Source organism: Propithecus coquereli, unplaced genomic scaffold, assembly GCF_000956105.1.
Source record: "Propithecus coquereli isolate 6110/MARCELLA unplaced genomic scaffold, Pcoq_1.0 Scaffold475, whole genome shotgun sequence".
NCBI lineage: Eukaryota > Metazoa > Chordata > Mammalia > Primates > Indriidae > Propithecus > Propithecus coquereli.
Window position 1 is genome coordinate 1,135,877 of NW_012150563.1, and position 15,989 is coordinate 1,151,865.

At 39.2% G+C, this 15,989-nt stretch overlaps 1 protein-coding gene across 1 annotated transcript in view; it reads right to left on the bottom strand.

Annotated features, from left to right (window-relative positions):
- BANK1 (B-cell scaffold protein with ankyrin repeats 1) overlaps positions 1 to 15,989 on the bottom strand; it is a 269,577-nt gene that overhangs the window by 26,600 nt on the left and 226,988 nt on the right. Inside the window, 1 exon segment of the mRNA XM_012655372.1 lies at positions 7,338 to 7,406. Within this exon segment, the coding sequence (XP_012510826.1) occupies positions 7,338 to 7,406 (69 nt within the window).

A 15,989-nucleotide genomic window follows, 5' to 3' on the forward strand; every position in this document is an offset into this window, starting at 1 on the left:
AATCCACCTGCCCCGGCCTCCCAGAGAGCTAGGATTACAGGCGTGAGCCACCACGTCCGGCCCTAAACACATATTGACATTATTATTAAAAATAATTATTTGTAGAATAAGCAACTTCTCTAACTTCGAGAAAAGAGATCTCAACCAACATATGAATGTCATGAAAGGCTTAGGATCATTTGTAAATTTATTCCTGAAAGATTAAAAATAAACAATTGGTCATTTTGTACTGAAATGCTTCCTTTTCAAAGGAGTTTATTTTGGAGTATGCCACATGTTTGCACAGCACCACAGAATACTGGATGACATAGTTTTCCGGCATGCTGCTAATGTAACACCAGAGACTGGCCCGAGGCACAGTGGTAGCAAATTGGCAGGTCATGGGCAAATTCAATGTTTCTTTTGTCCACCATGAAGTTTGAAGGCATAAAAGGGCCTGCAGGCCTTTGGGGAAGGTATATGCTCTCCAGGTTACCCCAATCCTCGCCACTCCTTATAGTCACTGAATGACAACACACTTTGCTACTTGTCTGGCCACCAGAACTCATTTGAGTTTGTACCTTCGCATGTGTATATTTGCATTAAGTCCAACACACCTTTTGTACTATTTCAGGACGGGCAGGGTCACCGAGCAGTCGCACATGCCTTAACATACTGTCAAATCTAAATATGCCCGTAGAGTCTAGAAGGAAAGAATAGCTGGGCCTACCCAGCTGTCTACCGAGCTGTCCTGGAGAAATCTGCTCATTTCTGGAAGCGCTTCTTCAAGAAAGAAACAGATAAACTAGACTATGGCTAGACCATATTGGCAAGGACTTGGAGGATGAGGAAGGCGTTCATATTCTACAGTAATTAGGATTCACTGATAGAATTAGCCTTTGGTTATCCTGGAAAGGAGAAGTTTCAAGTATTTGACAGCAGGTTTTAAGTATCCAAAGGGGAATCGAGCCTTGGGGCTGTCTTGGATGACCTCTAATGTCCCTCAAAGCAATGAATCTTGGGACAGGGACATGCAGAGGGTTCCTTTCCAAAAAGATTCACATGCACATAAAAGTGCTCCGCGGCCAATCGCTCTGACTCCCATGGGGGCTTTCCTGACTCGTCTTTTCTCTTCACAAGTCTATTCCCCCAGAACTAACAAGATGTCAGCAGATTCTATACCCCGAGGATGATGCAGCCTGAAATCCCAGGGGAACTGGAGAAGCTCAAGTTAGCCAGAGGGCTGACTGGTTCAGCAGTGAAAAGCGCAGATGACAATTGAGATCTTGCTTCTTATACCATTTGCTTTTTATGGGCTCCTCACTCAAATTCAATTCGTGCAATGCAGTTGGCAGGGAATTCTACGTGCCACGCTGCCGGAGCATGGTGGTTTAGCGTCGTCCTCTCACAGCGATGCCATTTAACCGTCACCTCACTTCACTTAGGCATCCTTTTGCTTAAGTGTGAATCCATTTTTATCTCAAGTAGCTCAGACAGCCAGAGTTCCTGCATTTGTGGAAATGATCTCAAGGAAAGTCTTCCCAGGAAACATTATCAGTTTCAGTTTTGCTTTATGTACGAGTTTAGCCGAATTAAAAAAAAAACACTGAATCCTTTTAATAATATTCATTTCAATTACTCATGCATATTTCATATTCTTATTATTAAAATATAAGTAAGATGACTTTCTTTGAAGGGAAAGTGGTGTTCAGTTGCAACGTCGTGCAGAGAGAACAAAAGAACAAAAGTTAGGAGCAACAGAAGTCTTAGATATCAAGTCCTGAAAGTGAGTTGTTATAACTAGACTAATTTTACATTCATCTGCTCTTACTTTTTTCATGCTAAAGAGATTTAAAGCATTTTTCTTGATAAATTACTACTAGGCATGACAAGTTGCAAAGAAAAATAATTTAGGCCTTTAACTACCTCTTCTTCTAAGGGCAGACAAGTCAAACCAAAACATGCAACCTGTAATTTTTGGTAGGGTTTGCAAGATTGCTTTATCACATTTAGATTATTGTTTGTTGGGGAAGAGAAGGTGGTGTAAAATATTCCTTCCTCCTAATTTTATGTTTCTTTTTAGTTTACTTTCAGAAGAGTTGCTATAAGTTTAACACAATTTTCATTAAAAAGCATTTGTCAGACTTCTACCTATACATATCGTATTACAGATTCTTGGTGTCTTATTGTAAAAGCTTCAAGACAAACTACTTTCTAAAGTCTTAGTTTCTTTTGGATAAATTTCTCCTTATAATGTTTTCTATTTGATCAAATATTGATCAATTCCTTTTGGATACATTTCTCTTGACCAGACTTTCTATTTGATCAAATATTGGTCATATAAACATCAAGCAACTCATGGTAGCAAGTATGTACATCTATAGATAGGCAAGAAAGCACATTGGGCTTCGCATTAATATTCTATTATTGAGTGACTGACTAGAAGAATTTTTTTACTGAAAATTTTTACTAGGAAACATTTTTTACTGAAATGTTTCCTTTTGAAAGGAAACAGCTTGATTGCCCAACAAAAAGGAATGCAAAATAGGAAATATTTACTTAATAAATATGTCATCATTAAAATAATAATAATAAAGACCACATGTCTCAATTACCTTTTTTCAACCTTAGAATTAATTGGAGTTAGTCTCAGATTATTGTTTTCAGTCTTTGTTCTCACTATTATTAAGAATTTTTTTTTTTATGCTTTGATTTCATTTCTGAGAGAGGCCACCGTGGGTGCCAGCTCACTGCCATGTGGAGCACGAACTCTGCTATTACACAGATTTCTCAAGGTATGACTTTAACGACAACAGCAGAAAACTTTTGTGAGCAACATGACAAATGGAAATGTAAGCTATACGGGAAAAGAGAACTGAGGCCATTATTGTTTTAGGGAGTACAAATGACCACATTTTGACAATTTTCCCTCTTTTCTGTTTAATATATCCAGCACTGGCAAGAACAGCCCGATGAAAATACCTCAGAGATCAGCATTCTCTTTTCCCCACATAAGGGTAATACCTTCCACATCTCCCCAGGTCTGCTGCTTATAGACAATTTTATTATTTACCATTTATCAAATTGCTGCAGCACTGCACACTGAGAGAACACATAAAAGACACGTTGCCTGACCATATTTTTCCCCTGAGCATGCATGCCCCTCCCACAAAGGACCGGCCAATGATGATTTTGGAGTCTGGAGCGAAGATTGGTGGCCGAGACTAGAGCAGGGCTTGCAAACTTATTAGCCTACAGGGGCCAGACAGATGAAATCTCTTAGCAAATAAGGTTCAGTACCTGCTTATTAAATACATCTTTACAAATATCTTTGATAATCAAGACTATTCATTATCACAAATAAAAATGTTCTTTCTTTTTTTCTTTATAACAGGACTCTCTTGATGTATCTTCTATTTTCCCACTTTTTATAAAATTATGACTTAAGGAAATGTGTCTCAAATATAAGAAAACAACATGGAAGGCATGATAACAAATAACAGCAAAAGTCATTTGTAGCCAACGATACATTTATATAATAAGGAGTGGTTGGAAATTTGAATTTTTATAGGAAATATGGTCCTAAGTGATGGCAAAACAATTAGATTCTATTGCATGGGTTACTGTTAAAATATATTTAGGGGCGAAGTTTGATCACATGTGGCCTCTGACATGGTTTTATGTAGCATACAGTTTTTTTGTTTTTGGTGGGATTTTATTTTTTGTATCTTGGTTTCGAGATTATTGCCAATTACTATTCTTATCTGTTTCACTTTTAGCCCATGTCTAAGGGAAGGCTCAGGCAATAAGGTTTTAGAAGCTCTGCAAATAACTCTCACGCTCCTCTGGAGTGAGAGTGGCCAGGAGAAGCAGCTGGGTAGGGAGCCTGGATGAGGTGGATTGTTTAACTGCGTGGCTGGGGAGGGTCGAAGATACGATCCCTGACTACAGGGAGGCAGTTGCGAAGGATGCTTGAGCTCATCAGTTGCCATGTGCCCTGTATGAGTAAGACCACGTCAGTGATAGACTAGGACACTCCGCACAGTCTAAGAAAAGACTATAATAGGTCTGGAAAACATGAGCAAACTTGACCCTGGACTTTTATATTATTCCGTGGAGCAGAGAAAAGTAGCCAGGTATCTCCATGTTTTTGAAGAAGGAGCCCTCACCATTCCTCAAGCACCCTTTGACTTGATCGCGTTCACTTAGCAGACTTCTAATGACTAAGCATACTCTACAGAAGCTGTAGCATTTGGCAGGGACCAAATGAACGCAAGCATTCTAGTCACTGGGAAGCAATCTTTCCTTATTATGGGTTTAATATTAATAGATTGGAATTGGGTATAATAAGTCAGTCCTCTGTGAGCCTGGATTACGTAACTCGGACTTTGCAACCCTGATCAACTCCAAGCGCACTGACAAAATTCGGTTCTCTGGCTTGCAACATTGAAGAACAAACTCCTGACTTCCACGTGAGGCTCAATTTTGGGAAGGGGGGTTGTAAGGGCAGTGGTGGCTTATTCTGTGACACGAATCCTCGGGATTTTCTAATTTCAAATCCAACTTGGGAAAATTGATTTTACAACTATTTTGATGGAAAATTTTATCTGTGATCCAAAGTCCTCAGTATTTTTCCTTACATTTTTTCAAGATGTGAAAATTGAATTGAAGAAATCTGTTGAGTTCCCATGGAAATGGTGCCAATGAGTTTTTTTTTTCTGTTTCTCAGGAAAATTCCTTGACTTAGCAATAATGTAACTTCCTGGCAATCCCTTGGCAGTCTTGAACTCAGAGCATTTGAAATGCTTATACTTTCAATGGGAAAATAGTTGGCTCTCATAACCCCTTTTCCTTCCAGACTACAGAGAAAGAATTAAATAATTCCTTTCGCTTTCTTTACAGAACTTGTCTAATCCCTGTAGAAAATCTTGACTCTCACAAACATTTCATAAAAGGCCCTTTTCATTGTTTTCTACCAAATAAAGAAATTACCATTGCTGAAGTATGTATTTGTACTGCTTTCATATTATACCACGAAATCCCAGAATATTTGAAGAGTGTTTATTAATTCAATAATAAGCAGTTTTCATTGCCTAGTATATTCCATGGACTGAATGGTCATAATATCTGAAATGATTTAGAGAAATATAGTTGAATGCAATAAATCCGTTTAGGTGCTTAAGTACTTCATTCTTTTATTTCAAAATATTCCCAATTATGTCTAGTTATCTTTTTTTCTCATGCTAGATTCTGATTTCCCTGCAGATTGTAGTCATCAGGGAGGGTTTTTTTTTTTTTTTAATATTTCATGAGGTTTTATGTTCCCTTAGTCTTTACAAATAGAACAATATTCTGTTCCATTCTAGTAAATTACTGATGTCCAGGATTAAAGAACTTTAGGGAGGCTGCTGTAAGGTGACTTACCAAAAATATCTTTGATAAGTTGAATTTCAGTATGTAGAGAGAAAAAATTTCAGATAAAATATGATTAAACTTATAGTTTCCTAGTCCCCAAAGTTTTAAAAATCTAGTGATAATTGATCTTAATGATGCAAATTAGGTAGCAAAATATGGATAGATAGTAATCCAATAAAAGGTTGTATAATTAGGTCCTTGGTTCTCTTCACCACTCTCTCCTCCTCTTTTTTGGGTACTAACATGGGTACCAATTTTCTATACAAATGGTAGAATGATGATTGGGCTTTCCTGGTCTTAATGGATACAAGCACCTTTTCCTGACGTTGCTTTCTGTGGGGCGGCCAGAAGGGTAATTGATAAGATCAAGTGTTCCAGGGATTTCTTCATCACACTTGATGCTTGTCACTTTTCCCTCATCTCCTGTGGCCCTCTTCCTATTTTCCCCTTAATTCTAACGGAATGTAACGAAAACGTAATTGAGTAATTTATAAGAAAAATGTTCAGGGGCGTTTCTCCCAAAGAGCTCAAAGCATCTCCTCTCTTTATTCTTTGCAAAGCTTTGTGGGCTAGGTGGGGGAGCCCAGGTAGGAATAACCTTATCCACTGTGCTTGGTTTGTCAGCAGCTGTTCCGATCCTAACTGTGCAGCGATCTCACAGAGAGCTTTGCATTTATTTCTTGAGAGAGCTAAAGGCACACTGGGAGGATTATAGTAGACTTAAAAAAGATCTATCCCCCCAATGTGAAATCACTAAAAATGGAAAACTGCCAAATAAAGAGAGTTTTTTGCAGGACAGTTGACAAGCAGTCTATGCAAGTGATTCACGGCAGAACAGAAGCTCAGTTTCATCACGCGTGACCTTCAGCCGCCATGCACTGGACTGGAAGAGTGATCTGAGTGCAAACTCGCTGCTGTGGGAAATGCCACCTGCAGTGATGAGGGGAGACCTCTCCCGGAAGAGCCCACCTTTGTCTGGAGGACGATTCGCAGTGCCCCAGGAGCAGAGCCACTGAGGTTCGGTGTTTCACAGTTCAGGGGTGGCAGGGGGTGGCACGGTCCACACTCAGCCCTCTCCACGGCCGCACAACAGGAGACCGAGGGTGGGGGTGCTTAGTGGCCGCCGTGGAATAACTTCCGGGTTCATTTTCACGTCTCTCTTAACACTTCCCTGGCCCCAATTTCCAGGTAATATCCTCGGTTGGAGTCATTGTGACGGGTGGGCCTGCAACCGCCTGCCAATTACCAGGCCGGCTAACGCGAGCCCTACTTCTGCTGCCTTGTATGTTGTTCATTTTTGAATATGGAGTAAGGTCTTATTGTCAGAAAAAATTATAATAATTTGTGGGAGTCTCTCCTTTCAATAGAACACAAGCAATTCATGGAAAACCGGAAGCACAAAATATTCCTCCTGCGGGAGATAATTCTGCGGCTACAGTTCTCAGCTCTTCTCTCTGAATGACAATGAATTGCTCCAAAAGTGTTGGATCAAGTGCCGAAGGCAAGAGAATGGTGGGGAGAGGGCGTAGTCTTTGACTGGCACGTGAGACAGAGCAGGGACAGCCAACGCTGGTCCCCTCCTTTGGGGAACAACCATCACCTCTCCTACCACGTTAAATTCCAGAAACTTCCCTCGACAGGTCTATGAAAATGTGGCCTCTGAGGCACATGAGAGAATTATTCTGACTTAACCTCCCCGAAGCCCTTATAGCAACATCAACAACATCACCGCAAACATCTGACAAAGCCATTGCCTGCCCTTGGTAATTAAAATAATTTTTTTCACTGATTTTATTATGGAGACATTATATTTGGGCGAGACACTAACTTAAGAGCAAAATCAATCAAGCACACAATTACTTCTGTCCTACGATTCAGTATTCATAAGATTTCTTTAAATCTTACTTAGAGATTATTAAACAGACTGAAGTTAGTGTCAGTACCTTGTTTCTTAGGAACAACATGAAACTTGTCGTCATCAGATTGTCTTCTGGGTGTCTTTTTTTGGAACACTGTAAAAAAATACAGAACATTTATTTAACATAAACAAAACCAAAAAAACCCATAGTGTAGAAGTCTCCAGGAAGCTAGAGTGCAATATATCATTTTCCTTAGTAACAATTCCCCAACTGCACTATTTTTGAGTAGGAAGCTTATTAAATTTATAATTTTCTCATTTGTGCAGCCCATCAGTCATTTCGGAAAGCATTTTCTTTGAGCAGAGGGGTATAACGCTGATGGAACGCCGCACTAAACCATTTAAATCAATATGTGATTCCATTTGATATCAGCTTAAAATAAAAGCAGCGTTGTTAAAAGTGATAAATGCTAAAATCACATGAAAAATTTCATTTGCACAGAAATTACTCATGCTGCCTTTTTGGCGATAAGCGAGGAGAATGACTGTTTCTTCTTGAACAGAGTAAGAGACTGTTGTAGCTCAGACGCAATAATAAAAAGCCACTTTATTCTTGCATCAACTGTCCAGACCTCAGACCTATTAAAGCAGCTTATTCGAATTACTTCATTATCTGAAAAGTGCTTTGTTCTCATTTATTTCTCACACGACGTTCTGGGAGACACGTCAGCATTACTCACCCCATTTTGCAGATGAAAGATAAAATTGATTGTTTAATATTTATTGAGCACCCGCAAACTTTCGTACAGCTTCTGGCATTTGTTAATGGAAAAGTCCAGACCCTTTGCAACTTTACTTTAGAAAATGAACATTCCAGAGTTACACTGATTTTTTTTATAGGCAGCCTGAATTACAGTGTTTGGGAACTGGAAGAGGCCTTGGAGATTTAGCCCAAACTCGTATGTTTAAAGATGAGGGAGGTGGAAGTAACTAGCTTGTACGAAGGCTAAGTCATTCTGCAACGATCCCAGAGGCATTGTTAGTAGAGATGCGATTTAGACCCTCAAGCCTTGAACTTCAATCTATTGCTTGGTTCCTTACAACACTGCTGCCTCTTCCCTTCCAGAATTCTTCCCTTTCAAAGGTAGAGAAGCAGACAGAGGAGAAGATTAAAAGAAACCTTAGAGCATTTCCCACATGGCTGTATCTCTTACTCCTTTTAGCAGCTCAACAGGATTTCCTAGCATGGCTGAACGGAGGCGTGAGGGAGGGAGTGCGCTCCAGCTGGATGGGGCTGGACCACTCCCACTGGGAGAAGCATCCCAACAACGAGCCCGGATCTCTGTCTTTGGTCTTAATATTCTTTAAACCCATCTAACACGTGAAATAGACAATTATCTACAAAGCATACATAATTTTCCAGATGCTGTTACGAGAAAGGGTACCCCCTTCTACTGTCCTCTTTCAAAGAGAAGAGGCAAATAGATTTTCAAAATATGATGTGTTTGAGAAAAAGTATACATTGAAATAACATTTCTGGTTGAAAATCAGTTTTCTGCTCCAAGTTAGTATTTGGAAAACTTGCTAAATACAACTAACTGGTAAGTTCTGGGTTTGAGGCTTACATTTTTCCTAAAATAAATCGAGGAATACATGGTATGTGAATATATTTTAGGATATTAAAAGAATTTTTAAAGAGGTGCCTGTTTTTTTCCCCATTGGCCAGTTCTAAAAGTCTTCTAAAAATGCAGTGTTTCGAAATTTTAATAACATGCGCTCTCTGTGCTCTTTTGCCAGTATTGTTAAGATATAATTGAGAATGTCTAAGGCTAAAAAGCTGTAATCTGGCCTCATTAATCAGGCAAATGACCCGAATCCAAAGATAAATTCAGATAATAAACTCTTCAAATAAAAATTACATTAAGTGATAAGAATTACATTAAGTTTTAAGGATTCTGCTGAGATTTGAAGCTGCAGAGTACTTGAAAATGAGTTATTTTCCAGCTTTTGGCCTTAATTTGTTAAAAATTACTTTACACCCTATATTTTATTGGAATATTTTTGCTGATAACAAATGCTCAGCCTGTGTAAAATACAGTAAATGCTAAACAAATAAATGCTCTCTATCAGTTACTAGACTATGAGCTTACAGGTAGCATATTTATTTATTGTTGAGATTTCACCAGGGCTTATACTTGGACCAGCCTGGGACGAGGCGTGAATATTGGAATGTGAGAGTAGGGTGCTATGAATGGGGTCATTATGAAAAGGCTGATGACAGGAGTCTTTGAAAGCAGATGTGCAGTAGGTCGTGCCCCACAATGTAAAGGTCGTCTCTACCAGAATTCCATTTTGGAAGTCTCTTTCAACTCACCTCCAGCTGCACCCTCTCTGCCCTATTTCTTTTCTCCCACCTACATGAGCCTCACTTCCTAACCAGAAACAAAACAAAAAGGCAAACAACAACAACAAACCACAAAAGCACAAAAACAATTGGCAATTAGCATATTGCCAAACATACTGTCTTCCCGTTGCTTTGAATGTTAGGAGTATTTTTAAAGATGAGGTAATCTTGGGAAAAGGCCTATTTTAATTTGTTTCCTGGAGAAAGAGCTAGCCCACCCAAATATCTCTGAAGCAAACATGCATATCAAGAATACGTACTCCATTAGCCTTAGGAAAAGATCAGGTAGATGTAAAATCCCAAAATTTGTTAATCTTTCTTTTTTGTTAGTATTAGCTGAAACATTCTAAATTGCTTCCATCAGCAATACCTTTGTTTTTAAAAGTTTTACATGCTTTATATTGACCATGTTCTGCCGCCCCCCACAACATTTAGAAGAGCTAAATATATTAATAAAATCCCATAATGGAGTGAGAACTGAGTGTGGGGTTATGGGTCACTGGATTGCTATACAAAGTACATATTTTTGTAAAGTGAGATTTGTGGTGAGTTAGATGAGAATCTGTTTTAAACATACAGTAATTGAAAAAAAATCTCTATACCAGAATTCTAACCGGCTTGGCACAGTGGAATGGTATAGTTTTGTCTTTGTATCAACAACATGCATGGTGTGGGGAAAGGGCTTTCCCCTCTTTCTCCTCCAGGGCGTTAATTTTCTTGCCAATAAAATTAGGGCTTATGTGTGATGATCTGTCATGTCTCACTCAGTTCTAAAAGTCTAAATTGTTACCAACTCTAATTTCCTAAGTCATCCCAGGTCCAATGGCGCTAGGGTAAATTCTTAAGACAGTATGAGTTCAGGTAGAGTGCTATGTTGTAAGGAAGAGATTATTTGTAATCTAGAGATTTAGAGACTCAGACTAATAGAAAAACTAGAAAGGTAAATCACAAACCAATGGTAATATTTTATTAATATATTAATATGATCCTTTCCTATATGTTGAATTCCTAGAATATTATTTCAACCACATTTTATCTCATCAATATCCAAAAAAGGCTATCAAGGCAATTATGACATACATCCACTTGGCTGACTCTCGGCCCTAGTGTAATCTTATTTTGCTCTTCCTACCTAAAATTCGAATTTGAGAAATATGACTGCATTGTCAGTTGTTACCATGACCTTTAGACATAAAAGAAGTCCATAGAGAAAGAAAAATATTCTTTGAGGTGTAAAATAATACCAAACAATACAAATGTCCCAAATAACACTCTGTTTTATTTTAAATAGTGGTGAAATGACTTCTGTAAAATTTTCTCCAGAATAGATATGACATTGAATTGAAAAAATTAGCATAGTATTAAATATTCAAAATGTTAAGCAAAGGAGAACTAGCAGAAGAGCAGAGGGGGAGGAGAAGGTGAAATTTAACGAATTCACTTGCTCTATTTGTCTTTTCAGGCTTCTGCAAGAACATTCTTCATGTCAACCTCACTTGTATCCTGTTTTAAGCAGAGAGACTCTTCCATAGCTGCCCTTCTTAGAAAATCTGATAAAGCTTCTTTTGGATTATTTTATAAGTGCCCAAGGTGATAAAAAGTCTGTGCGGTAGCCAACTGCATTCACGTGAACCATAAACACAGAGCCCGTATGGCCCACGCCCATTAGAAGTGGAAAATAATATGTCATTTAGATCTGTACACTTATCATTTATGATCATTCTTGAAACTAGAGATGAAATATAAAATAAAATATACAGATCTATATTGTTTTCTGGGATTTCAGGGAATGATACTGTATAGGGCAGCAGCAGTATGTTTGTTACTCACTCAAACACCTTTCGTTAGGTGGCTGACTAGTAGCCATGTGCTGCCCTAGATCCTGAGGATGAGAAGCAAATAAGGAACAGTCACGGTTTCCATGCTGTCCTCCATTTCCATGTATTCATTTAAGTAAAGGTCAGATGTGTCATCAGTGCCCACTGATGAGAGAAGATGCGGATGAGAAACTCAGGAAGAGCAAGGTCATGACTCCGTTCTCCCAGCCCTATTTTCCCTACCTCATATCTTCAGTTTGCACCGCATAAAAGCTAATTGCAGAAAGGCAGAATGAGGTAAAAGAATGAAGTGTCTCCCATCCAAGTACTCAACAATCCCTTTGTATAGCCAGTAGATACAAGACACCGAATGTTCTAACCGGGTAAGTGGTCACAGTGACTAGTCTGAAGCTTAAAGGAAAGATGTACACAGCCTGTTTGCCAAGGGACCGAAAGAGATTGAGCACCTCTATCAGCTTGAAACCACCATTTTGTTGTGCCAGCAACAGGTTATTAATTTCAACAAATTTATCGAATACAGCCACTACATTTGAACGGACACACTCAAGGTGGGGTGAATAGCATGGGTTACAGCTTACTCTTGAGATTGGCAAAGATGGAAAGTTGGAAAACACATTTCTACATGGAAAATGGCATAGAAATTCTAATCCAATGGCGGTATCGATGAGTGCTTTACGTTCCTAAGGAGAAAACATTAATTTTCTTTCCAATCTGTAACAGAAACTTTGACTGATGGAAATGTTCCCTTTAAAATCTTCTCTCAAACCAGGAAATCTTACTGTAAGTGATTTTTTTCTCCTTCTAAAGAAGCAAATTTTTACTGGACTAGAACACAAACTGTTTTTATTTGCATATGTATTCTTTCTGATGCAAACATGACTATTTCTATTCTAGAAATATTTATAATCCAGGAAGTTGAGACATTGGAGAGAGGGCAGTTGGTTTGTGGAATTCTCTGCAATTATAGCTTGAGGTCGTAGCAAGGAGTCTGTCAGTAAAACCTCCTCTCGTCCCGGGGCAGGTAGTCTTCCTCTGTCTTCTTAGCAGGCGGGTACTGGGCACCCATCGCCCGCAGGGCACTGCGCTGGGAGTCAGTCTTCTCCCACAAAAACTTATTTGGGCTCATCACTTCACTTCTCTTTTTACCCATTTGTACCAATAAGGAAATGGTATAAGTGCAGACATCACTCGAGTAATATTCTAAGTAATTTTTCTTTTGTTTCAAAGAGAAGTGGTTTGTGTAGCAAGGAAGCCACTGGAAGATTCTGGAAACTACAGAGTTCACGTTTTGGTTCATGCTTAGTGATTACCAAAAGTAACTTCTATTGCCACCCCTATCCCCCATATCAGGAAATGTTGCTATCCTAAGAAACACCAGTGGGATCATGATTTGCATTTTGTCATATTTCATGGGATGATAAAACTTGGTACTCTAAATGTTTTTCTCCCCTGAACTTAAAGATAAACTATCTGATTAGGCTCACTTTGAACAAACATTAAATGCAAGTTCTGCTAATAAGACTCAAATTATATAAATACAGATTGAAAATTCCAAAAGGACAGGATTATGCCCTTTGTTCTAGATAGTGTTTGATATTAGTAGTTAGTCAGTACTTTGGAAAAGTCACACAAGATGGTGCATTGCACATAAAACCCATGTAAAAGGCGAGAAGCAAAAGGCATCCTAACTGGGAAAATACGGCAGATCTGCCCCCAGCTCTGTGTCTACAGAATACTTTCTGTCATGGTGACTGTCATTTCCTGCATGCTGCTCCATGCCAGCCACTGTACATATGTAGCTTTAGTTCTCATGAAAACCCCGTGAAACAGGTATTATCGTTCCTTTAAAAACAAAAACGAAAACAGAAGAAGCAAGGTTATGTAACTTGCACAGTAACACAACTTTAAGTGGCAAAATCTTAAGTCAAATTCGGTCCATCTGGCTTCACAGTCTTCGTGAATTTCACTCCACCACGCTGCTGGTCTCTTAGGGAGACTCCTCTCCACGTGCCAACCTCAGGGAGCATCTTATTTTTCTCTAACTGCTACTTATTTAGAGTTAAAAAGAGGCACACATTAAAAGTCTGGTGGAAAATCCTGTGAATTCAGGAAATACTGAGTAAAAGACAGTATGTGTGGATAGCTGTTTGCTATAGTTGTTTGATACACCTATGATCTCATCTCTAAATGACCATTCTTTAAAGTATTTAAATTTTTAAGCTGGTTTAAAAATGGAAATAACCTAGGTCAGAGTTGCTAGACAGTGGCACTGTTGAAATTTTAGATGGGATAACTGTTTGTTGGGGGCTGGCTTGTGCACTGTGGGAGGTTTGGCAGCGTCCCAGCCCCTACCTACCAGATGCCACCAGTACTGTCCCAGTCATGGCAATCGAAATGTCTCCAGATGTTGCCAAATGTCTTCCGAGAGGCAAATCACCACTAGTTAAGAGCTGTTGCGGTAGGTCAATTAAACTTCTTACTAAAGATGCACTTAACAAATAGTTTAGTAGCATCATAGGTGGAAAAAGACCAGAATTCGCTCTGCTTCTGAATGCAAATCTAAGTGCGCGACAATATTTGCATTCATTTTCTCAGGTCATGCAAATGATTCAATGTCGATTCACACCACGGTTGAGGATTGCCTCCTTCCTGCTTCACTAATGGAAAGGAATCGAATCCTTGGAAGACGAGGCTGGAGAAGTTCATCGTTACTATGCCAGTACTCCAGCGGATGGTCTGCAAAGCCCTTCTCGTGTTTCGTTTAGTGTCTCTGTGAAAAAGCCAGGGCATCATGATGTCTGCTGTAAGAAGGAAAGAAAAAGCAAACAAAATCACCTGGGTTACACAAGCAGCCGTGCCCCCTCCGCGGGCGGTATGAGCACAGGTCAGAATGACTGCTCCTTTGCAGAGCTACACGAGTACCCCGACAGGAAAGGGGTGAGGCAGAGTCACAGGAGAAAGGCAGGAACACGAGGCTTCCCAATAGAACGACAAGCACGTCACTTTATCCTGAGAGCACACCTGTGATATACAAGCTCTGTTCCACAACAAATGGTTTGGACAAGGTCACCCAGCCAGAGAGAGGACCCAAGGCCCTTGATCTAGGACCTACTTTAATCCACTTGATCATATTTACTAATGAGGACAGAGACCATTCTACCCTGTCACATTTGCGGTGATACAAATTAATTTTCCTAAGAGTTTCTACAAGGTCTTTTTTTTTCTTTTTGCATTTCAATTGCATTGTACGTGATCAATTTCAAGTACAAGTGAATTGCAAGTGGGAAATTTCTGAGAGCAACTGAGTTGTACTTGACATTTTGGGGTCCCGGTAGCTGAGTAGCTCTCAAAAAGGTCGTATGCAACTTTGTTGCCCTGCAAAATGCCAAGGGCAACTCAGTAGCAATTGGAAATTGAAAAGGAAATTATATTCTACCCCAAATGAGTCACATGGACTCTGAAGAAGGATCTTTGTTCTATTAGTTGTGTGATGGAGAAATGGAAAACCGTCCATGAATGTTGAAAAATTTTACCCAATAGGCATTCATCTCTTTGCATGATTTATGAATATAGTTTTACAACCAATCTATCTACGCTATGCCAAGAGCTCATTTTCTTTCCTTGATTTGTCCTAAATCAAGAATTCTGTCACTAAAGACGACTATAAATCCATGTTAATTCCTCTATACTCTTAAAGCTTAATGTACCTGATCCTTTTCAATATCACAGGGAGGAAAAAGTGGAGAGACTATTATATCCAAAAATAGACAGACTTCAAAAATTTTCTATTTAAGAAAAAATGAGTTATTCTTCTTGTGCTTGTTAACCTTAGATTTAGTACCACAGCAATGGGATAAAAAGTCAGAAACATATCTCCTGGTAAAACGAACCAACATGGGTTCAGTTTAGCATTAATAAGTTATATTTCTAGGGGTAGGGGATGGCAGTGATGGTGGAAATAGAGCTTTTCTCTCGTAAAATCGACTTTGTGAGAACAGAATGTTTAACTGTATGTGAATATCTCGCGCCAAGGTGGGTCAAGACCCCCAAATGTGGCCCCTCGACCAAATCTAAACTTCCCCTTATTAAGAGGATTTGTTCTGTAAAATTTGGATTCACTCAAAAGGCCTCACTCAAGGATCCAGAAGGCCACATGTGGTCCCCAGGCCGCAGGTTCCCCACCCTGGCTTCCCTTCAAATTAGCAGTGTTTTGGCCGTGGGATGGTTTAAAACAGGAGAAATTGAGGAATTAGTAGAGTAATATATTCTTCTAACCATCCTTCAAAGTGTTAATGGAGTCTTCTAGCCGCACTGATGTGGACCTCATCAATTATATAATTTTATTCAGTAAATATTCATCAAATATGCATAGTTTCTATTAACAATTCAGCAGTAGTCTTGGCACCAGAGATAAAATGATAGGCAAAACCAGGTGAAGTTGATTTCTTCCTTCACGGATCTTACGGGTCAGAAGGAAAAAATAAGTATTAATGAA